This window comes from Oncorhynchus gorbuscha, linkage group LG26 (genome assembly GCF_021184085.1).
Source record: "Oncorhynchus gorbuscha isolate QuinsamMale2020 ecotype Even-year linkage group LG26, OgorEven_v1.0, whole genome shotgun sequence".
Taxonomy (NCBI): Eukaryota; Metazoa; Chordata; class Actinopteri; order Salmoniformes; family Salmonidae; genus Oncorhynchus; species Oncorhynchus gorbuscha.
Genome location: NC_060198.1, coordinates 33,838,607 through 33,861,564, shown reverse-complemented (window position 1 = coordinate 33,861,564; position 22,958 = coordinate 33,838,607). Strand labels below are relative to the sequence as shown.

Genomic DNA, 22,958 nt, shown 5'->3' with positions numbered 1-22,958 from the left:
AATGCTTTGTTAACAACCTCCGTGAATAAGACCGGACTGACTACTGCTCAAAGCAGTGTAATGCCCAATGGTCCAGAGATTGAACTCTAATATTATCTGTCAACAAATTATCTCAGGTTGCTAGTGGTTTTAAAGTTAATGAAGCTTCATTAGTTTCGTTTAATCCGCTCTGAAAAATAAATCTGGCAAAGATTTATTTTTGTCCAATAAAGAACCAGGAACATGAGTGTAAACTAGATCTCACTCACCTAGCGTTCCCTTAATTTCTCCCCATCTCTTCCTCTGCCCCCCCTGTCTCTCTCTCTCTCTCAGATGAATATGATGGCTAATGCGGGCCCCTATGGTGGTCCGTACGGTCAGTCAGTAGGCCAGGGTATGGGTGGTGCTGGGCTGTGCCCACAGCACCAGAACAAGGCTGGTCTGGCCAACAGTCTGGCCCAGTTCAACCTGGACAAGAAGACACCTCCTATACAGGGCATGGCTGGGATGGTGAGAGCATGCTCCTTCTGACTTCTATCTTTTTCTGTTCCTCTTATTTTAGTGACAAATATAGGGCCTGGGACAATACCAGTATTGTGATACTTGTTTGTATCGCGGCAAGGGGAAAGAAACACAAAGTGGATTTAACTTCTTTAGGAAAACAGCCCTAATGTTGGAAACAAACATCATTATGTTGTCATCCAGAGTCACATGTATTTATTTTCCACGCTTTAGCACACAATATTTGACATACAGCAGGTTTTTAAAGAACTAAAGAGTTTGGTCTGCTTCGTGTTTTCATTTTTTGCCATGGAAAAAACATTGCGATACTGGTATCGTCAGTCCTATTAAAATACTAGATTAAAGACCCTCTGGACTTAAGTGGTAATCAACTCACAACCCACTACTCTTAGTTCGGCCCATCCCACCTTGTCAACTTGATCTCCCTTTTTAAAGGCCTCCCTTGTCTTTAATCCTCCATACAGCCCCTCTATCCCAGCCATCTTCCTTCTATATCCCCTCTGGTTAACTCACTCTCTTTTTGCTGTGTCATCAGGCCTCACAGCAGGCCTCGGCAGTAGGGCCAGTTTCGGTGGGTGCAGCGGTGGTTGGAGCCGGGGCCCAGGCTGGCCTTGGTACTGTGGCAACAGGTCCGGGGGCAGCGCCCCCCACGGCCGACCCGGAGAAGCGCAAGTTGATTCAGCAGCAGCTGGTGCTCCTGCTCCACGCCCACAAGTGCCAGCGGCGGGAGCAGGCCAACGGGGAGGTGCGCCAGTGCAGCCTGCCCCACTGCCGCACCATGAAGAATGTCCTCAACCACATGACCCACTGCCAGGCTGGCAAGTCCTGCCAGGGTGAGTTCATGGTCCTTTTCAATACTGCTATTTTTGGTTTGTTAATATTCTGAAGTGGTTCCACTCTCTCCTAGAGGAAGTAGAGGAAGCCACTTTAGACTATTGAGATGCATCCTTCCTCTTGGTTTGAGATTTATTGAATTCATGTTTCTGTAGGTTGCTTTTCAGCAATCAGGCCTGCTCTGGGGTTTCCCTTGTTTTTACAGTTAGATTTCCCGCCTTACTGCTGACATTAGGTCTTTACTGGGACACTGTCATTGTGTTGCGCTGTCAGTTGTCTCAAGTTCTCTCCTTCTTTCTCTCTCTTCCCCCTCAGTGGCACACTGTGCCTCGTCGCGACAGATCATCTCTCACTGGAAGAACTGCACTCGGCACGACTGTCCTGTCTGCCTGCCGCTCAAGAACGCTGGAGACAAAAGGAACCAGCAATGTGAGTGTGGTTTGTATTGAGCTATGTGTCCGTCCTCTGCATTGTGATGTACTATGTGTGTTTGATCCAAGATGGCTACTTGTTCAACATCGGTTCCGTTCAACATCAGTTCCCATCAATTTGATTATCTCTCCCTCACTACTTTCCCTCTCCTCTCCCTCCATCTCCACAGCTCTACTAAGCAGTGCTGTGGTTGGCCTGGGCAACTCATTAGGGGCAGTGCCAGGGGGTCAGCCCAGCACCCCTAACCTCACCCCGCCCAGCCAGATCGACCCTAGCTCCATTGAGAGGGCCTACGCTGCCCTGGGCCTCACCTACCAGGGCAACCAGATGCCCCAGCAACCGCCTCAGTCCAACCTGCCCCACCAGCCTGGCATGAGGTCGCTAAACGCCATGGGTGAGTGGGCATGGACTCCTCAAAACAGTGTTGAGGAAGAGTCTAGAAAAATGAACAACAACCAGGGGCAGTGTAGCAGACTTCTTAGTTTAGTCATTGATTGAGCAGGAGAACATTTTTAAAGTGAATGGTTGTGATTCCGAGGAAAGGAACTGCTTTGAACCTGTCCTCTCTGTATCTGCCCATGTAGGAGGGAACCCCATGGGGATGAATGGAGGGGTGGGGGTGCAGCCCCCCAATCAGTCCAACCTGCTACCAGACGCCATGCTTCACAACAACATGAATGTGCAAAGGTACAACAACACACTCATACCCTCCCCCTGAAATCAAATATTATTTGTCACTTGTGCCGAATACAGCAGGTGTAGACCTTACCGTGAAATGCTTACTTACAAGTTCTTGACCAACAATCTAGTTCAAGAAATGGTGTTAAGAAAGTATTTACTAAATTAACTTAAGTAAAAAAGAAAAGGAAAAAAAAGAAATCTAGTCGATCAAAAAGTAACACAAGAAATGTACATAACTGTAATGAGGCTAAATACAGGGGGTACCGGTACTAAGTCAATGTGCGGGGGTACAGGTTAATCGAGGTAAGAACTCCCTATTGATGGAATTCAATACTGAATCTTATGGTCCTGCCAGCTCTAAAGACTCAAAACATTATTCTACACAGCAACACTCACAAGTTCACAAAGTTACTTAATTGACTACATTGAGCAAAATTATAGCTTCCAGCTTGTCGTTTCTGTCCCTCTCTCTTCATCTCTCAGTTTGATGAACGACGGCAGCCTGGGCTCCATGCCCATGGCGACCCCTCCCTCAGCCGCGGGCATGAGGAAGAACTGGCACGAGGACATCACCCAGGACCTGCGCAACCACCTCGTCCACAAGCTGTGAGTCTGCCCTGACTGCACCAGAGTCACAGAGGGGGACACGTAGGCCACTGCAGTTTTAACGAAAAAGTGTTCTTTTGCTGTTGCTATTAGACGAGTACTCTGTATATGTGACTCTGGACTGCACCCACACCACACAATTATGGTTCATTGCAGGCTGTCAGTGTCTTTTGGCTTATCTCTCTGTATCTCTTTATCCGTCTGCTGGGTGAGCAGTGTGCAGGCCATCTTCCCCACCCCGGACCCGGCTGCGCTGAAGGACCGGCGGATGGAGAACCTGGTGGCTTACGCTCGTAAAGTAGAGGGGGACATGTACGAGTCGGCCAACAGCAGGGTGAGAACTGACTCCTCAATGTTGTGGGTGAAGACTGGTATTACAGTAGTATACCAGGAATTTTAAATCACCATATTCAATAACTGACCACAACAAGTAATGGCGGACTAGAGGGTGTATATACATTTACTGAATTTCCTAAATCGCTACTAGGCGGAGTACTACCACCTCCTGGCTGAGAAGATCTATAAAATCCAGAAGGAACTGGAGGAGAAGCGGCGGACGCGGTTACAGAAGCAGGGCATGATGCCCACGCAACCCGGCATGCCCCCCTCAGGCCTGCCACAGGGACCCCTTGGCATGGGCCAGTCGCCTCTGGCCCCCGGACAGCCGTCCAGTGAGTAGACACTTTAAACACACACACACACATTTGACAACATAGCTACTCTCTTTCAACATAGGTGTGATTAGCACTGCTTGATCCCAATTGCATTGCTCTATTTACTTCAATAGCTACATTTCCGTCCAATGGGCTACAGATGTCCAAAAATCTGCATTAAAAACTAAATGAGCATTCTCCCAGCAAGAGGTGTGTGTCCATCAAACTTATTTTATTCCTCGTGTTTTTTTTTGGTTGTATTCTTTTTTTAAACTCTTTATCATTGGGAAGGGCTTGTTGGGAAGGGCTTGTTGGGAAGGGCTTGTTGGGAAGGGCTTGTTGGGAAGGGCTTGTTGGGAAGGGCTTGTTGGGAAGGGCTTGTTGGGAAGGGCTTGTTGGGAAGGGCTTGTTGGGAAGGGCTTGTTGGGAAGGGCTTGTTGGGAAGGGCTTGTTGGGAAGGGCTTGTTGGGAAGGGCTTGTTGGGAAGGGCTTGTAAGCAGTCATTTCACTGTAAGGTCTACACTCGTTGTATTCGGCGCATGTGACAAATAAAAATTGATGCGTGTGTAATGACAGAGTGCATATAAAAATGTTAAAAATGCGGTTAATTCTCAGGTACTTTATCTAGTAACAGAAGTTCAATGTGTTTCAATCACATTTTCAACACTACTGAGGGTTTTGTCACACAAACTGTTAATTCAACAATTGTGCTGGTAAAGTGGACAGGGTTATATGATATGAATAAGAACAAGATCCTTTTATTTAATAATTGGCAGCCAAGCACTAATCATCATGTCACCAACATTCAAATAATGGCCTACCATCAATTTTTTGGGGGAAATTTGCATGATCACGGTGCACTTAACCACCATGTGAAGTTCATCATAGCTTGTTTAATCTGCCTATAAACTCTTCATGCTTTTCCACGTCGTGGTGGTAGGCCTACAATGTAACATATCATTGCGTGACTCCCAAGTTTACTTCGATATGATGGTTATTATTAGAGGTCGACCGATTAATTGGCATGGCGATTTAGTTAGGGGCGATTTCAAGTTTTCATAAATCGGTAATCTGCATTTTTGGACGCCGATTACATTGCATTCCACGAGGAACCTGCATTGCAGGCTTACCACTTGTTACACAAGTGCAGCAAGGAGCCAAGGTAAGTTACTAGCTAGCATTAAACTTATCTTGTAAAAAAACAATCAATCTTCACATGGTCACCAGTTAACTACACATAGTTGATGATATTACTAGGTTAACTAGCTTGTCCTGCGTTGCATATAATCACAGCCTACTTTGCCAAACGGGTGACGATTTAACAAAAGTGCATTTGTGAAAAAAGCACAATTGTTGCACGAATGTACCTAACCATAAACCTCTTTTGCCTTTCTTAAAATCAATACACAGAAGTATATGAGCAAGGAATTTAAACGTAGCTTTTTTACATGGCACATATTGCACTTTTACTTTCTTCTCCAACACCTGTGTTTTTGCATTATTTAAACCAAATTGAGCATGTTTCATTATTTATTTGAGACTAAATAGATTTGATTTATGTATTATATTAAGTTAAAATAAGTATTCATTGTTCATTCAGTATTGTTGTAATTGTCATTTATTTTCTATCTATCTATATAGAAAATCGGCATGGGCTTTTTTTGGTCCTCCAATAATCAGTATTGGCATTGAAAAATCATAATCAATCGATCGACCTCTAGTTATTATATCACTATTTCTGCCGCAATTGTCGCATAATCAGTTATCCACCCTTGTCTAGCGTATTTTGGACATGAGGACATTTTACCGACACGTTTCCTGTTTCCATTAGGCCGTCAGGTAATTAATCCACATTAACTGATTGGATGGAAACCTGGTTACTGAAGCCATCGATGCAAAGCTAATGAATGCGTTCCTCTTCACTCTCAGATGGTTCTCATGCTGACCCCTCCATGGTTCGACCCACCGGACCCAATCAGATGGTGAACAGGATGCAGAACCCTGCAGGTAAGTTGTTCCTACAGTCATGCATGCTCAGCTCAGTTTGCTGCTTGGCACAACCCGAACCAGTCTGAAGGGTGGACATATAATGGTGGCTAATGTGTGTTACTGGTTTGCTCTCTCTCGTCTGTCTAAGGCATGAATCAGTTTGGACAAATGGGTATGCAGTCATTAGGTCAGAGGTCAACGCCTCCCCTCCCACTTGGTGGCCCTCTAAATCAGGTTAGTCGCCCTCTCTCATTCCCAATGTCCAAATGAAGTTGGAAAGAACTGCATTCAATATTGAAAATGATTATATTTCAACATTCCAATCACAGTGACTATAGAAAATAACCACGGTCTCATTAGAATAATTTATCTTGTTCGGTCTCACTCAGATGGGTATGGGGCCAACGCGGATTGGGCAGCCCAATGTGGCCCAGAATCAGTACCTCCCTCCTGGTCAGTTCCCTGGGTCCAGTCCTGGCCTCGGGGCTGGCCCAGTCGGCATGAACCATCCAGGGCCACAAGGAGGTGTGACACAGGTAAATAGAAACTGGAACCAATGCTGTAAGTAAAGGGTGACAGTAAAAAGTAGTTGTTATATTTGATGTTGGGTATAGACTCTAACCGTCTCCTCCATGGTGTTTTCCAGCAGGCCCAGATGCCCACGCCGCCCTCGCTCCCGGTCAGCAGCCCTGCAGCCCAGCCAGGCTCAGTGGCAGGATCAGGGCCCTCCCAGGGCTCTATGGGGCCAGGCAGTGTAGGTGGAGGCCCTCCTTCCAACCTGCAACTGCCTAACTCCAACTCCTCTCAGCCCAACTCGCACCCGCACTGCCCCCCCATCCGACAGAACTCCCCTTCCCCGGCACGCAGCCTCACGCCAACCCCTCATCAGACGCCGCCTGGTCTGCCAGGCTCGCAAACCCCCCAGCCTCACACGCCCAACCCGCCCCAGGTTGCCGCTCCGCTCCCGCAGCAGCAGCTAGAGTCGTCACAACCAATGGGGCAAGGAATGAACTCTGAGAAGCCCAGTCAGCTCCAGCAGCAGACAAACGGTGGAGGAGCTTCTGGAGTCCTCCAGACGGGGCAGGCTCAGTCTGTGCCTACCCAGAATGCCCATGTTCCAACCCAGCTTCCGCAAACTCCAGTGAGTAGTTTTCCCCGTAGTCTCACTAACTCCTCATGGTTGTCAGAAGTGCTGTTCTTTGGATTTCTAAGCTGATCCCTGGTCTCTGGCTAAACCTCCATACGTCACGGCTCTGAGATTTCCCTCTTTGCCTGGACAGACACCATAGTCATTCTCTTGCTATCCATTCCTTGTTGGTCTAAGTCTCTGGCTGTTTACTCTTTTCACAATTTTTTTTTTGTTGCCTGGATCTGGTATTCATTTTTTATTTCCGTTCACTTTTCTTTCTCTGTCCTCCCAGCTGTCTCAGAAGTCTTCTCTGGCGGCAGACGGCCAGGCTTCCACTCCGGCCTCGGTGAGCAGCGTGGACCCTAGCTCCCAGCTGACCTCGTCGGACGCCCCCGCCCCAGCTGAGCCCAAGTTGGAGGTGAAACGGCAGGACGATGAGGATGCCGAGGACCAGGGAGAGGGGAAGGCCTCTGGGAAGATGGGCAAGGGACAGGCAGACATCAAGTCAGAGGAGAAACCTGAGGTGAGGCTTCCAGTTTTTCTAAGGCAGGGGTCCAAAAGCAAAAGACAGTGCTTGCTAGCCAGCGGGGTGAAGATTATTTTACACACAGCTAACAGATTTTATTACATTCAGGATGATGTCTGGAAATGTGTATAGGATATTGAACATGATGTCCCCTCTCAGATTAAGAAGGAGAAGCCTTCAGGCGACGGATGCAAGGGCGAGCCTATGGACACATCGTCATCGGCAGCAACGCTGAAGATGGAGGACAGAGACAGGAAGCCAGAGGTGAAGACTGAGCCCAAGGACGAAGAGGAGAGGTCGGGGGCATCGGGTACGCACAGCTCCCCCGCCAGCGCTCAGAACAAGAGGAAAAGTAAGATCCCCACCCCTTACTCTTTCCTCTCTTCTTCAAAGGAGCAATGTACCTGTCCTGATCTTCATATGCAAGCATTCCTCAACATTTGTTTCGGACCTAAGTCAGACATGGTGTATAGATCTAGGCTATGAATCTTTGAAGCTAAATGTATGTTCACCTGTAAACAGCCTAATCAAAAACTATTTTTCCCATCTTTCTTGTTCCTCCTTTTCCACTACTTGCACTGCCAACATCCCCACTTCCTCTCCTCTGTCGCTCCCTCTCTCCTCCTCTTTCCACTACCCCAGTCTTTAAGCCTGAGGAGCTGCGTCAGGCTCTGATGCCCACCCTGGAGGCCTTGTACCGCCAAGACCCTGAGTCTCTGCCCTTCCGCCAACCGGTGGACCCCCAGTTACTGGGAATACCCGTACGTATTCGAACTAGTAACAAAACTAACCTGGTAAGGGACTGCGCTGGCTTCCATTTTTGCTTCCCTCTTAAAAACGTTCTTACCGTTCTTTTTAGTTCATTTTTCTCTCATCTCTTTTTCCTTTTTCTTTCATCCCTCTTCATCCTTACCACTGCCACATGTGTGCAAGAGTGGGGTGAGGGAGTGACTGTTGGCAAGGGGAGTTGTAGCGATACTGTGTGTGTTAGAGAAAGCTGTCTCAATCCTGAATTTGAGTGTTATGTCTTTGCTCAGGTAGAGTATACTATACATCAAACATAGGTCAGTTGGTTTTTACTCTAGGTTCTTGGGTAGGTGCCTGTGTGTATATGTCAGTGTGTGTCAGCTCATGCTTGCTTCTCTCTACTTCTCTTACACCACAAAAAAAATGTACATTTTTGAAAAACTTGTTTTGCTTGTAAACCAAGTCAACAGAAATCAATAAGTCTGTCAGTAATATTTAAGAGATGCAAATTTAAACCTTTCTGCCTGTTGTAATTTTAACGAAAATATTTTGGGATTGGTTTTGATTTAAGATCAACACTTGAGAGGTGGTTTGGCCCTGGCCATGAATGTTAGACCCCTGGGCCTTGTTAATGGCGGCTTGTGTGTCTGCCTTTCATCAGACTTCAAAAGTCCTAAAATAAGCTGCCATTGTATCAGTGGCACATCACCGTTCTGCATTTAAAGTAACCTGCCCTAAAAGGGAAATTTACTAGTGAAAAATGTTCATAGCTCATTACTTTCTTTTATTCTTTCAACTGCTTTCTTTTAATTGCATTTTTTTCAATCATTTTACAATTCTAATTTGGATATGATTTAGCATTACATTTTTTTTCTCCCACATATGCCTATTCATAGTAGAAGCTTTCTAGACAGTTCCTCGCCAGTAATCAGTATTGTTGAAGTTGATTGTGAGTTATGTGAAGAGTTGTGCCAATGCCTGTATGCAGCAGTAGTGTGACTCAGATAATGCTAATAGCTAGCAAATCAAATATCTCAGACCTCCTATTGAACACCTGTGAAGAGATACCCAGGCAATGCCTGGAACTAAATACAATAACTGTTTGTACGCCATTGTACACAGGCAGACCAATTCTGATATTTTTGCCCAATTATTGGCAGAGGAGCTGATCCGTCAGAAGACCAATTAGTGGAAAAGGATCAGCACTATAGGCTGACTAAATGCAGTCTGAGGGGGACTTGATATCGTATGGTCCTCACCATAGTTTTAACTCTCCTTTAACTCTCCTCAAGCAGTGCTAGGGCACACTTACTCCATTCTCAGAGGTCATTGGCACACTTCTCCTCAGTAACCCTCAATAGCCCCAGTGATGCACCTGACCCCAGAACACCACCTGGGTATTCAACATGGACATTCAACCAGGCTCAGGAACTGCTCAAATAACCAGCAAAACCACACTTTTATGAGTGCAAGGATTTATCTATCCACAATGGGATTATCACATCTCAATTTCCAATACACTCATAGAAACAGCACTCATAGTTGTTGTAATTGAGCTCAGATGAATGGAATGCAGCATACTATGTGCCATGTGTTCATGCATCACAGGCTGTTGTGTCCTCTGTTTGTCAAAGTGAAGGGTCTCATTTCCTGTTTGTGTTTCCCTGGAGACGGAGAGAGATCCTTGGCTTTGCCCCTTTGTCTCAGTGCTCTTGGCTTTGACTGTGCCGTGTTGCCAACCTCCATGCTGCCAGTTTACCAGCGTGTGTTGTTACTGCCTGACTGTTACTGCTCTGTTCACCTCAGCTTTGCACCCTGACTCATGCCCTGAAGATGCTCTCCTTCAGGAGAGTCTGTAGAGGAGGAAGCGGTTGCACTGGAACCGTCTCACTGCTTGACAAACAAACACACATTTACACTGCACAACAGGTGCTTTTCCTGTCGTTTCTGATAACTGTTGGATGTAAAAGCTGGTCTGCCTTCAGAGTTCTAATCTAGCCTTGATTTGAGGAGCAGTTTGAATTTGGGCAGAATGGGAGGGGACAAGCCTGGCCACCCCAGTGTCCTTCCTTGACCTGTTCCCCATTTTAATGTAGAAATGGTGCAAAGTTTGAGTGGTGAAGGGGAGAAGCTGTCATGTCTCTCTGTCTGCATGTGAACCTCTCTGCAGCCGTCAACATTGTCCCCTGCACCCTCTTCTCTCCCCTCCTCTGGTTCCACCTGGATGTCCACCACAACTTCTGCTACTTCATCGATGACCACATCCCTTTTCTCCCCACCTTCCTTTCCGGGCTGAACCGTACCCTCACTGACACCTGGACTTGGTCCCCTCCAGGACTACTTTGACATTGTAAAGAATCCCATAGACTTGTCGACGATAAAGCGTAAGCTGGACACGGGACAGTACCAGGAGCCCTGGCAATATGTGGATGACATCTGGCTCATGTTTAACAACGCCTGGCTGTACAACCGCAAGACGTCCCGCGTCTATAAGTACTGCTCCAAGCTGGCCGAGGTGTTCGAAGCCGAAATCGACCCGGTCATGCAGGGCCTGGGCTACTGCTGCGGGAGGAAGGTGAGTGGAAGTGTGTGTAAATGGATGTGTGTAACATCAGTCATTGAAGTGAGCACAGCTTTTACCTTTTCTCCTTACCACTGCCTGTTAAACATACTATCGTACAAAATAATTTGGTTCCTGGATAAGTATTTTTCAGTACATAGACTATCTCTTACTATGTCCTTTTATGTTTGCAGCTTGAGTTTTCCCCTCAAACTCTATGCTGCTATGGGAAACAGTTATGCACCATCCCGCGCGACGCTGCTTATTTTAGCTACCAGAACAGGTAAGGGGCGTACAGAAGCACAAACATACTCAGACACTGAAAGGAGCAGGGTCATTCGTACCCTCAAGTGTTCTCCCTCTCACACACACATGCACACAAGTCATGTTTTCTGCATATTTTATATAAATCTACATTTCACAAATCTACTTGATTTATTGTCTTATTGTGATGTTATTGTGCATGCTGATATTCTCTGCAATATAGCATTGTTCAATCACAGATGAGTTAAGTTTTAATTTGCTTTAAATGGTTACACCCTGCCACCATTTTAATCTTCATCCTTCACCAATTTAATTTTCCCTTTTGACATTTACAAAGTGGGTTCCCTGTTTTGAGATTATTTTGAAAAACAACACTTTTCCACTAGTCTACTCAGAATACATAGAGAAATGTATTGATCAATTACAGGTAAGTAATTGAATCAAACTGATAATTGGCAAATGGATAGATAATTCCTTTTGGACACAGTACTTCAAATAAGACTCAGGGTGATATTGCCGCACAGCTGTAGTGAACACTTTGATCTGCAGAACATTTCAGTGAACAAAGCTGTGGAGCTGATTGGCTTGATTCATTTCACCGTGAGGACAGAATCACTATAGTGTAGTTACATTAGGGCAAAATGGTATTAACAACCTCGCTAGATGTCTGATAATTCCTTTCCAACACGAGAAAGGGACCCTCTTTATAAATGGAGCAGAAGGATGATCGGTCGCTGTTGCACTACCACTTGCTTTTCCTCATCCACACTGTTTTTTGACCCCCCCCCCCTTTGTTACTGTGCTAACTTAAAGGGATACTTTGGGATTTTGGCAGATTAACTTGTGGATACCATTTTATGTTTGTCCAGTGTGAAGGAAGTTAGGGAGATTTTCACGAGGTAATGCTAACTAGCATTAGCACAATTACCCACTTTCTTCCAGTCAATGCTCTAACGCTAGTTAGCAATTGCGCTAGTTATCTTCCTTAAAACCGCACTGAGTCATAAATGTTATCCACGAGTTCATTGGGGAAGTAGATAAAGGGCCTCAATTCCAAAATCTCGGAGTATCCCTTTAATGATGTTTTTGTCCACTGACTGTCTGTGACACTAATCTGTGCTCTGCATTGGATCTCTGTCCTCGTTGGATGTTATGTTCTCCACGTCCCTCACTCTTCCCATCCTATTCATCCCTCCATTGTCCTCGTCTGACCTGTAACGATTTATTTCACGCTTTTTTAATATTCATTTTGCCCTCCCTTCCCCCATCTCTTCCCTTCTCTCCCTCCTTTTTTAACACTTGTGATGTCTGCATTGGCCTGCTTTGGTGTGACCAATCATCCACTCCAAAATTTAACTGCAAAATCAAAACACCTGCCCACACAAAAACCCTGCATCATGATTGGCTGCTACCTGGCGACGACCTTGCCCTCTGCTCTTCTCCTGGCCTGTCCTGCCCTGCCCTGATTGGTGACTGCTTCCTCGTGCCTTCTCTGTGATTGGCTGTGCGGTTGGCGAACGGTGTAGTTCACCACAATTTGGGCTTCTTGCTGACAGGTACCACTTCTGTGAGAAGTGTTTCAACGAAATCCAGGGCGAGTGCGTGTCCCTGGGGGATGATCCTTCTCAGCCTCAGACGTGAGTACCAGCCTCCCCACCCCTCCTAAACCCCCCACCATGTTAATACTGACATGGTTCTTCTATTGCTCATTTTGATGACATGTAAATATTGTTTGGTTCCTTTTGATTTAGAAATACTCTCAATCAATGCGATTGAGAAATGTTTAAGCTCTTCAATGGGACTTCTGTTTCTCCCCATCACTGAATACCTACTCAGTCTCTCCCTTAGTGAAATAGTCAAACTTTAAAAAATCCAATCCATTTCTCTCTCCTCTACCTCTTAAGGCAGCAGTTCACCTCAACTGCCGTCTCCATCCTTTTACTTGATTTCTGCCTCTTCTCAGCTAAAACCCCAACATACTGAGGGCTCCTAATGTTCTGGAAGTGTTAGATGATGTTTGGAAATGGCTGAGTCCTAGCCTGTATAAAGCCGGAGCCTGCTCTTATTGCTTGTGACTTATTTATGGCTGTAATATAGTACATTGCATTTCTGGCCCAGTGATTGGCTTGAGTCTGTTCTTACCTCCCAACACTCCTGGGCCTCTCTCCCTCTTCTTCACAGGTCCATCAGCAAAGATCAGTTTCAGAGGAAGAAGAATGACACGCTCGACCCAGAATGGTACCTACTCTTTTTCCCCTTTTACATTTGATCTGTACGTGGTGTCAAACCATATGTTTTCCATGTGGTACATTTGCATAAACTTTAGATGCTGTGAAATATTTGTTAACTGTAATATTTCATATTTACTGTGTTTTAGTCAGTTACCCTAGGGCCTGTTTAGGTTATCGTCATGGCCTTTGTGTTTGGAAATGTTCTGCTAATAATGACTATTTCCGTGTGTGACACATGGTGTCAATAACCCGTGACTCTCTGTCCACCTCTCTCTCTTCTGTAGGCTTGTGGAATGTACCGACTGTGGGCGAAAAATGCACCAAATCTGTGTCCTGCATAATGACACCATATGGCCGGCAGGGTGAGCCAACCTGTGTACACGTTCTGTACATCTTACGTGAATGAGACTGTTAGAACTGTGAAACCGACCCACTTTATTCCAAGGTGCAGTTCCAGGTTCAGTCTTGCCGTGGTTGTGTTGCCCGTTTGCCATCATGACCCTCCGCAATACCTTACATCATTCATTGCTGCCAACTTCTACAGTAGGACAAAGAAGTGAAGCTGAAGGCCACTGAGATATGATAAATAACAAATGCATGTATGATGTATTTGAAGTGAAGCGCGTTCCTTTTCCTCTCCACAGCTTTGTATGTGACAGCTGCCTTAAGAAGGCCAATAAGACGCGGAAAGAGAACAAATACGCGGCCAGAAGTAAGTGGAGTAAGTGACAAACGGGGGGGCGCTCATCTACCGTCATCTTCATCGGGGTGTCAGTCTGTCTCCCTTCCCCTCTCCAGTCGCTCAGCCGTTTCTTTTCGGTGTTCTCTTTATCCCTCTTCTCCTTTGGTGCTGTTACTGACACATACCAATTTCCTAAACGCACATCCCACAAGTATAACACCATACTTTCATGTGAAGAGCAAACACACAATTTACTTTTCCCCCTTCAAATCTTTGTTTATATTTATGATTTGGTGCACTGTTTTTTCCAAATAATTTTCTTCTTTCCCCTGGTTTAATTCCCTACGCCCTGATACACTACTCGAGAGGACGAGTGTTCCAGTTAACACACATTCTACCTTTTTTCCATTCTACTTTCTTCCATGACCCAACCCTTTCGTATCTCCCCCTCCCTCCCCAGTGAAAATGTTATACGTAACCAACCCTGTTTTTTTATTTCAGAAGCCAGTCCTCAGACAATACTTGCCGCTACCAGTCTGCTGCAGCTTTGTGGTTCGATTACACTCTTATCCCAGGCCTGTACATACTGAAGGACATGGCAAAACATGGTCATTTAGGGGTTCTCGGCTTATAGTTTGCTGTTTTTAAGGTTTGTGGGTCACCGAGGCAATCATGGACTTTAATTTTTATTTTATTTTGGAGCCTTATTTATGTCATCCTCTCACAAATCTCTTTTTCCTCAGTGGGTGTCCACTGTCCAGAAATCTACTTGAAATCATATTTTGGGTAAAAAAAAAATTCAGTTTGCAATGGCATCGATAGTCACGCTTTTCCTCCCGACGTTTTGACAGTTGTCCAGTTTTTGCGTGCCTACAATCCTTCCACGTGTGGAAATTCTTACCTCCCCCATCCCATTCTCCACACCCTCAATGAAGGCAGAGTTTTTAGGGAGCCACAGGTAGGCGAGCGGGCGTGCAAATTAAAAGGACCAACTGGCCTAGTCTCATACAAGGACCTCAATGAAATATGTCTTGAATGGAAGAGGGGGGAATGTCCTTATATGGTGTCAGATCCAGTTTACACCTTGTCATCTCTTCTGATTTATTGAGTGCTCAGAGCAGAGGATAAGTCCAAGTCTCAGATATGCTGTTCGTTGCCAAATTGACAACGCTATCAGGGCATTTTAGACATTGATTGACAAAGTGCCTCAGACTGACTTCAGAGTCCTCTAGAAGCAGTCAGTGGTTGAGTTTATGCTTCTGACTTTTTTTTAACTGTCAGATTAGAGCCCAGTGGTTCTTCTGTCTTTAATATCACCAGTGAAAATCTCTGCTCTGAGCTACTTAACAGACATAACCCCCCCCACAGGTTGGCTTTAACTGAAACCATGTGACCTTTCCTCTAATTGCTATCACCCATTTCCTCTCTTCCTTCTGCCCTAAATTGTTTTATTATTTCTCCCTCCCTCTCACATTATATTCTTTCCATACTTAATTTTCACAGGGCTCCCCCAAACTAAGCTGGGCAGCTTCCTAGAGGGGCGAGTGAATGACTACCTCAGGCGGCAGAACCATCCAGAGTCTGGTGATGTCACTATCCGTGTGGTCCATGTCTCCGACAAGGTGGTGGAAGTCAAGCCAGGCATGAAGTCCAGGTGAGAGTCTTGAGGGCACAGTGGGGTAGTGAATCTTTAACATGGAGTCAAATATAGACTACCAAGGAAGATGTCAAATTGATCCTAGCTTCAATGGACTCAAGGTTCATGTGGGCTTTCAATTAGTCCCATTTGTAGACTAGAGTTGAGACTTATCCTAATGTTATCTGTTCTCGTGAGACAGTGCCTATGCAGTGTTTGTGTGGGTGTGTCTACTTACGCTCTCCTTTAACTGATACAGGGTTTGTGTGGGTGTGTCTACTTATGCTCTCCTTTAACTGATACAGGGTTTGTGTGGGTGTGTCTACTTATGCTCTCCTTTAACTGGTACAGGGTTTGTGTGGGTGTGTCTACTTACGCTCTCCTTTAACTGATACAGGGTTTGTGTGGGTGTGTCTACTTATGCTCTCCTTTAACTGATACAGGGTTTGTGTGGGTGTGTCTACTTACGCTCTCCTTTAAATGATACAGGGTTTGTGTGGGTGTGTCTACTTACGCTCACCTTTAACTGATACAGGGTTTGTGTGGGTGTGTCTACTTACGCTCTCCTTTAACTGATACAGGGTTTGTGTGGGTGTGTCTACTTACGCTCTCCTTTAACTGATACAGGGTTTGTGTGGGTGTGTCTACTTACGCTCTCCTTTAACTGATACAGGGTTTGTGTGGGTGTGTCTACTTACGCTCTCCTTTAACTGATAGAGGTTTGTGTGGGTGTGTCTACTTACGCTCTCCTTTAACTGATACAGGGTTTGTGTGGGTGTGTCTACTTACGCTCTCCTTTAACTGATAGAGTTTGTGTGGGTGTGTCTACTTACGCTCTCCTTTAACTGATAGAGTTTGTGTGGGTGTGTCTACTTACGCTCTCCTTTAACTGATACAGGGTTTGTGTAGGTGTGTCTACTTACGCTCTCCTTTAACTGATACAGTGTTTGTGTGGGTGTGTCTACTTACGCTCTCCTTTAACTGATACAGGTTTGTGGACACCGGGGAGATGTCAGAGTCCTTTCCCTACAGGACGAAGGCGCTGTTTGCGTTCGAGGACATAGACGGGGCTGACGTCTGCTTCTTCGGCATGCATGTGCAGGAGTACGGTTCAGACAGCCCTCCGCCCAACCAGAGACGCGTGTATATCTCTTACCTGGACAGCGTGCACTTCTTCCAACCTCGACACCTCCGCACAGGCGTCTACCATGAGATACTCATAGGGTACCTGGAGTACGTCAAGAAGTTGGGGTAAGAGACAAGGCCCTTTTTTTTTTACTAAGCTCAACCTATTAGTGGGTATAGACTCCTGAGAACACAACTTGACCTCATCACTCTAAACATAGTGTAATGATATGTACAACATTTCTAAAGGCTCTGTTGCAGATTTCATTCTACTTTACTGTTCTAATAAGATTCACTCTTTCCAGTTGCTAGTCTGATTCTTCAACTATTCCTCTCCCATGGCAGGTTTACAACAGGGCACATCTGGGCTTGTCCCCCAAGTGAAGGGGATGACTACATCTTCCACTGTCATCCTGTGGACCAGAAGATCCCCAAGCCCAAGCGTCTACAGGAGTGGTACAAGAAGATGCTGGACAAGGCCGTAGCTGAGCGCATTGTGCATGACTACAAGGTGACTAATCATTTTTGTTTTGTCAGATATTGCGCAGGCTGTGCCAGGCAGAAATCCAACTGCTTTCTTCTATGAGGTAATTGTATGCGTGGACCCCCCCCGACACTTCTTATTCATGCTCTGTTTCAGGACGTCTTCAAGCAGGCCACAGAGGACCGTCTCACCAGTGCCAACGAGCTACCATACTTTGAGGGGGACTTCTGGCCCAACGTGCTGGAGGAGAGCATCAAGGAGCTGGAGCAGGAGGAGGAAGAGAGGAAGAGGGAGGAGAACAGCACCTCCAGCGAGAGCGTAGATGTGAGTGTAAGGACTTCAATACAACAGGAGAGAGGGGAGTGTTTTTGTGAATATGTTGTGGGATATATTGGTGGTCCTCAATAATAACATGATAGGAGTAGCTGTTGTTAAAAAGTATTGCTTAGAGGATAGATATTGAACCATTGCTAATTGGGTCAATTATGAGGCTGCTTCAGATTCAGTGCTTAATGGAATGTATTGGAGTCGATTTTAATCTGGTGTTCTCCACACACAGGCCCCGAAAAGTGACAGCAAGAATGCCAAAAAGAAGAACAGTAAGAAGACGAGCAAGAACAAGAACAGCAGCCTGATCCGAGCCAATAAGAAGAAACCGGGGATGCCCAATGTGTCCAATGACCTCTCCCAGAAGCTCTACGCTTGTATGGAGAAACACAAGGAGGTATTTGATGCTGTCGTCATCTTCTAAATAAAGCCACATACACAAACACATATTCTCAGTCCCAGTGCTCATCCTTTCTTCTCTGCCCCATACAGGTGTTCTTTGTGATCCGTCTCATCGCCGGCCCCACTGCCAACTCCCTGCCCCCCATCACGGACCCGGACCCCCTAATGGCCTGCGACCTGATGGATGGGCGTGACGCCTTCCTGACGCTGGCCCGGGACAAGCACCTGGAGTTCTCCTCCCTGAGGAGAGCCAAGTGGAGCTCCATGTGCATGCTGGTGGAGCTACACAATCAGAGCCAGGACCGCTTCGTCTACACCTGCAACGAGTGCAAGGCCAGCGTGGAGACACGCTTCCACTGCACCGTCTGTGAGGACTACGACCTGTGTATCACCTGCTATAACACAAAGGGCCATGAACACAAGATGGAGAAGCTGGGCCTGGGCCTGGACGACGAGAGCAACAACGCAACGGCCGCTGCCACTCAGAGCCCCGGGGACTCCCGCCGCCTCAGCATTCAGCGCTGCATCCAGTCCCTGGTCCACGCCTGCCAATGCCGCAATGCCAACTGCTCCCTGCCGTCCTGCCAGAAGATGAAGCGTGTGGTGCAGCACACCAAGGGATGCAAGCGCAAGACCAACGGTGGCTGCCCCATCTGCAAGCAACTCATTGCTCTGTGCTGCTACCATGCCAAGCACTGCCAGGAGAACAAGTGCCCCGTACCCTTCTGCCTGAACATCAAGCACAAGCTCCGCCAGCAGCAACTCCAGCACCGCCTCCAGCAGGCTCAGATGCTTCGGAGAAGGATGGCCAGCATGCAGAGGGTGGGCCAGCCTGCCTGCGGTGGAGGAGGACCTCCTGGGGGGCTGCCATCACCAGGTAACAATGGCACCACAGCCCCCAGTACACCCACATCAGGAGGCACCCAGCCCCCAACACCACAGACACCCACCCAGCCCAACATGCCTTCTGGGCCCCAGCCAGGGATGGGTGGTGGAGGAACTTTGCTGCTGCAGCAGCAAGGTGGGATGCCTCAGCAGCACCACCAGCTTCACCACCAGTTCCAGCAGATGCCAGGAGGAGGTGGGATGATGAACTCCCCCCAGCAACAGCAGATGGTGCCTCAGGTCCAGCAGCAGTCCCAGGCGTCAAACCCCCCACAGCTCCAGCAACACCCCAACAGCCTGTCCCCTTACACCAACAGGCCTCCAGGGTCCTCACCGCACCCTCAGTCCCAAGGCAAACCGGGCCTGGGACCAGCCACACCACCTCAGCAGCAACCACCACAACAGCAGCCCAACCCTGGCCAGCCTTCTATGCCCCAGCAGCAGCAACCTCCTTCGGGGCCTCCTCCAGCGGCTGTGGAGATCGCCATGAAGATTCAACAAGTGGCAGATGCACAAAGGAAGATGGCCCTGCAGAGGCAGGCGGCACAGGCAGCTGGCATGATGCCCCCGCACCCTCACCACCAACAGACCCAGGGCCAGATGGGCATGGCCCATCCTGGGGTGGGCATGGTGGGGGCCCAGGGGCTGCCTCCCCAGGCTCAGGCAGCTCAGGCTGCTGCCAGGGCTCACATGGAGCAGCAACAGCAGCAGGGTGCTCCAGGTATGATGGTGGGCCCTGGCCCCATGCAGCAGCAGCCCCAGCAACCTAACTCCCAGGGCCTGCTGCCTCCACAGGTGCAGCAGCAGAGGGTTGGTCCCCCGCTTCAGATCCCCCAGCAACAGTGGGCCGGCCAGGTAATGCCACCCCAGCAGAGGCAAGCCATGATGGGACATCCAGGCATGGTGGCACCTCAGCAGCAACAACCGCAGCAAGTGCGGCAGCAGGCTCAGGGACCTGGTGGGTTGATTGGTATGGTGCAGCAAGGTGGTGCAGCTGGGGGTGGGAACCTCCCGCAGGCTGCCCTTCAGGAACTGCTGCGTACCCTTCGCTCCCCCAGCTCACCCGAGCAGCAACAGCAGGTGCTCAACATCCTCCGCTCAAACCCTCAGCTAATGGCTGCCTTTATCAAGCAGAGAGCCTCCAAGTATAAGGGGGGCCCAGGACCCCCGGGAAACCCTGGCGGGCCAGGTCCAGGCAGAGTTCCAGGAGGTATGGGTGGCCAACAGGTCAATGTGAATGCTGTGGCTGGTCAGCCAGGTATGCACATGGGTCAGGGAGTCAACATGCCCACCATGACCCAGCTACAGCAAGTACAGCAGCTACAGCAGCAGCAGCAGCAACAGCAACAACAACCGCAGCAGCGTCCTATGCTTAGTAGTTTGCAGCAGCAACAGGTGGCAGCACTTCAGCAGCATCAACAGCAGCAGCATCAGCAAGGAGGGATGCCAGGCCAGCAGGCACCTAACATGGCCAACATAAACCCTCAGTTCAGAGAGCTCCTTATGAGGAGGCATCTCCAACTACAACAGCAACAACAGCAGCAACAGATTGGGAACCATGCCCAGTTCCAGCAGCAGGGCTACATGGGCCAGCCAGGCATGGCCCCCCAGCAGCCTGGTCAGGGCCAGTCTGGACTGCAGCAGCAGCCTGGAGCCCAGCCAGGGCAGCAGCAGCAGGGTTACCCCAGCACGGTGGCCCAGCAGCAGGCTGCTGCAGTGCTCCAGCAGAGGCTCCAGCATCAGCACCAACTCCAGATGCAGCAGCAACAACAACACCAGAATGCCATGGTGGGCCACCAGACTGCTGAGGGGGGTCCGGGTACTGGAGTAGGCGGTCCCCCACAACAGCCCCAGCCCCCGCAGGGCACCCCCCAGCCGCAGTCCTCCCAGGCTCTGCTCCAGCAGGCACTGCACCAGAGGCTGCTTCAACAGCAGCAGCACCTGGGTGGGGGCTCTCCTGCCCAGCACAGCAGCCCCATGAGCCCCCAGCAGCAGATGGCCCAGTCCCCTCACCTGCAGGGCCAGACGCTGTCCACGTCCCTCAGCAACCAAGTACGCTCGCCCCAGCCCTCCCCGCGACCCCAGTCCCAGCCACCACACTCCAGCCCCTCCCCGCGCATGCAGCCCCAGCCTTCCCCTCATCATATCTCCCCACAGACCCAGACGGGCTCCCCGCACCCAGGCCAGCTACCCCAGCACCACCCTGGTATGGTGGTCCCCTCTCAACAGCCGCCTCAGCAGCAGAACTCAATGGACCAGTTTGGGTCAGACCAGAATGCCATGCTGTCTCAACTCAGTGGGATGGGTGGTCTCCATGGGCCTGGAGGACCTGACATGCTGTCTGGGAACAGCCAGGACCTTGGGCAGAACATTAATCATAACACTTTAGACATGTAGCCGTGCTTTCGGGACTGCACCTGGGACAGTGTTAGCCTTTTTTTTTACTATTAATATTATTTAATGTTTTCAATAAAAAATACATTGAAGTGAACTTCCTATGGGAGATGCAACTATAAATCAACACGTCGATTAATTAATAAATGAATGGTAAGTTATTGCTGTTAATATATTTTTTGCCAATTGTGTACAAATAGGGGGATGGTATCTCCCTTAGAGAATACGATGCAGGTAATATTTTTGGGGTTTGGGACTATGGGAGTATTTGCCTTTTTAAGAAATGTTTAAGATTTGAAAAAAAATGTAAGAGCAAATAATTGAATGCAATGGACTTATTGTAATTTCTCCATAAATCAGTCATCAGTTTTAGTGATTTGGATTAATATTATTATAAATCCAAACATCATGCATATCTTTCTTTTAAAAGTTTGGGTTTACTTTATTTATTTTCATTTTTTGGCGGTGTGTTGGCATATACCCTAAGACTGCTACAATTCATATAGAATATATTTTTGTTATTGAAATGGGGGTGGGGTTATTTCATTTCACTGATGTCTGGGTTGGGCTTTCAATCTGGAATAAAATGAGTGTTTGGGGTTGAGGGCCTGCTGCAAGTTTCAGTGGCCAATGGAGACTACATTTGAAATGCCGAACCATTGGACATCAGTACTAGAAGGGCCAGCCCTCTCACTGACCACACATGCTCTCCCTCACCCTCATGTGTGAGCACTCCTGTAAGACACTTAGTGTGTGTGTGTGGGGGGGGCAAATACCTATATGCCTGTAAAGTTTAGAGTGTATGGGGGGGGGGGGGGGGGGTCCGCCAATGTATAGGACATTACTGTTCTTGTAAAACAGAGGGAATGGATCCAAATGAACTGTGCTGCATAGAACTGAGGAAGGGGAGAGACGTGACCAGTCGCTCTCTGCCTCACCCTTACTTTTCCCTCTGGACTTGAGCCCAATGCACTGGTCCCCTTCTCCTGCCCCAGAATAATTGCTGTCCCTCGTCCCAACCCCAATTTATCTTTCTGCTCAGAACTTTGAGAGTTTAATTTAATAATTTTTTACTGTACAAAGAACTGTGGACTCAAATACTGTTTTTTTTTTAAAATAATAAAATGAAAATGAAAGATGTGCTGAATAATTTTGCTTGTAGCTAGTCAAATTAGTGTTTTTATTTTGGGGGGGTTGGGGTGGATCGACCTAAGTACATGGTTCCCCGAGGAGACTGACCCCTAGTGGTGATAAAAGGAGGCACAAGTTGCTGCACATGCATTTCCAAAAAAGCTACTAAAATGGACCAGTGAGGACACTTCTGTTACTGCTAACATGTTTTATTCCATGCTAAAATGTTGAGGTTATATGAATCTCAAGCACAAGTAGATTGGACACTATATATATTTCTAGGCATATGGTATAGAGAAGACATTTGACATGTCATTGTGACCAAAGATACATTTTTCAACACGTGACATTTAATTGAGCTTTTACATGTGACATGTGATAAATACAACCGAGAACATTTGCTTCAGTTTACACCATTGTTGCAGTAGGACATGTGCAAGCTGATATCTCCTCTTCAGAAATGCACAAAGGCTTAGTGAGAGGGGTGGACTATCAATTGGTAATACAAGAATATGCCTTTTTGTTTTACCTGGAAGTAAAAGCAATACTTCAACGTAGCCAGCCTTCATCTTGGAATGCTGAACTTCTATCCTTCCAGGAATTCCTTCTTTCCTTTCTATTTTTGTCATAGAAATAAACATTGAATGAAATGAAGGACAAAGGCTGTGCGTGATTGACAGGACATGCATAACTTACTGTAAACACTGAGGAAGACAGTCGACTTTATACAAATGCGTTA

At 47.5% G+C, this 22,958-nt stretch overlaps 1 protein-coding gene across 12 annotated transcripts in view; it reads left to right on the top strand.

Annotated features, from left to right (window-relative positions):
• Nucleotides 1–21,384, top strand: part of LOC124015936 (histone acetyltransferase p300-like) — a 28,694-nt gene extending 7,310 nt beyond the window's left edge. Inside the window, exons 3-29 of one of the 12 annotated variants that reach the window (XM_046331432.1) lie at nt 313–489; nt 1,037–1,334; nt 1,651–1,764; nt 1,937–2,161; nt 2,352–2,454; nt 2,932–3,054; nt 3,271–3,388; nt 3,542–3,725; nt 5,637–5,714; nt 5,845–5,930; nt 6,086–6,232; nt 6,346–6,837; nt 7,118–7,348; nt 7,511–7,703; nt 7,994–8,112; nt 10,434–10,673; nt 10,853–10,941; nt 12,479–12,559; nt 13,104–13,160; nt 13,438–13,515; nt 13,798–13,865; nt 15,339–15,489; nt 16,462–16,722; nt 16,942–17,107; nt 17,237–17,404; nt 17,640–17,804; nt 17,900–21,384. In XM_046331432.1, the coding sequence (XP_046187388.1) occupies nt 313–489; nt 1,037–1,334; nt 1,651–1,764; nt 1,937–2,161; nt 2,352–2,454; nt 2,932–3,054; nt 3,271–3,388; nt 3,542–3,725; nt 5,637–5,714; nt 5,845–5,930; nt 6,086–6,232; nt 6,346–6,837; nt 7,118–7,348; nt 7,511–7,703; nt 7,994–8,112; nt 10,434–10,673; nt 10,853–10,941; nt 12,479–12,559; nt 13,104–13,160; nt 13,438–13,515; nt 13,798–13,865; nt 15,339–15,489; nt 16,462–16,722; nt 16,942–17,107; nt 17,237–17,404; nt 17,640–17,804; nt 17,900–21,091 (7,404 nt within the window). In that variant the 3' untranslated portion in view covers nt 21,092–21,384. Of the gene's footprint in view, nt 1–312; nt 490–1,036; nt 1,335–1,650; nt 1,765–1,936; nt 2,162–2,351; nt 2,455–2,931; nt 3,055–3,261; nt 3,389–3,541; nt 3,726–5,636; nt 5,715–5,844; nt 5,931–6,085; nt 6,233–6,342; nt 6,838–7,117; nt 7,349–7,510; nt 7,704–7,993; nt 8,146–10,433; nt 10,674–10,852; nt 10,942–12,448; nt 12,560–13,103; nt 13,161–13,437; nt 13,516–13,797; nt 13,875–15,338; nt 15,490–16,461; nt 16,723–16,941; nt 17,108–17,236; nt 17,411–17,639; nt 17,805–17,899 lie in introns of all 12 variants that reach the window. The other 11 variants (XM_046331426.1, XM_046331424.1, XM_046331422.1 and 8 more) reach the window with 11 other exon arrangements.
• The last annotated feature ends 1,574 nt before the right edge of the window (nt 21,385–22,958 follow it).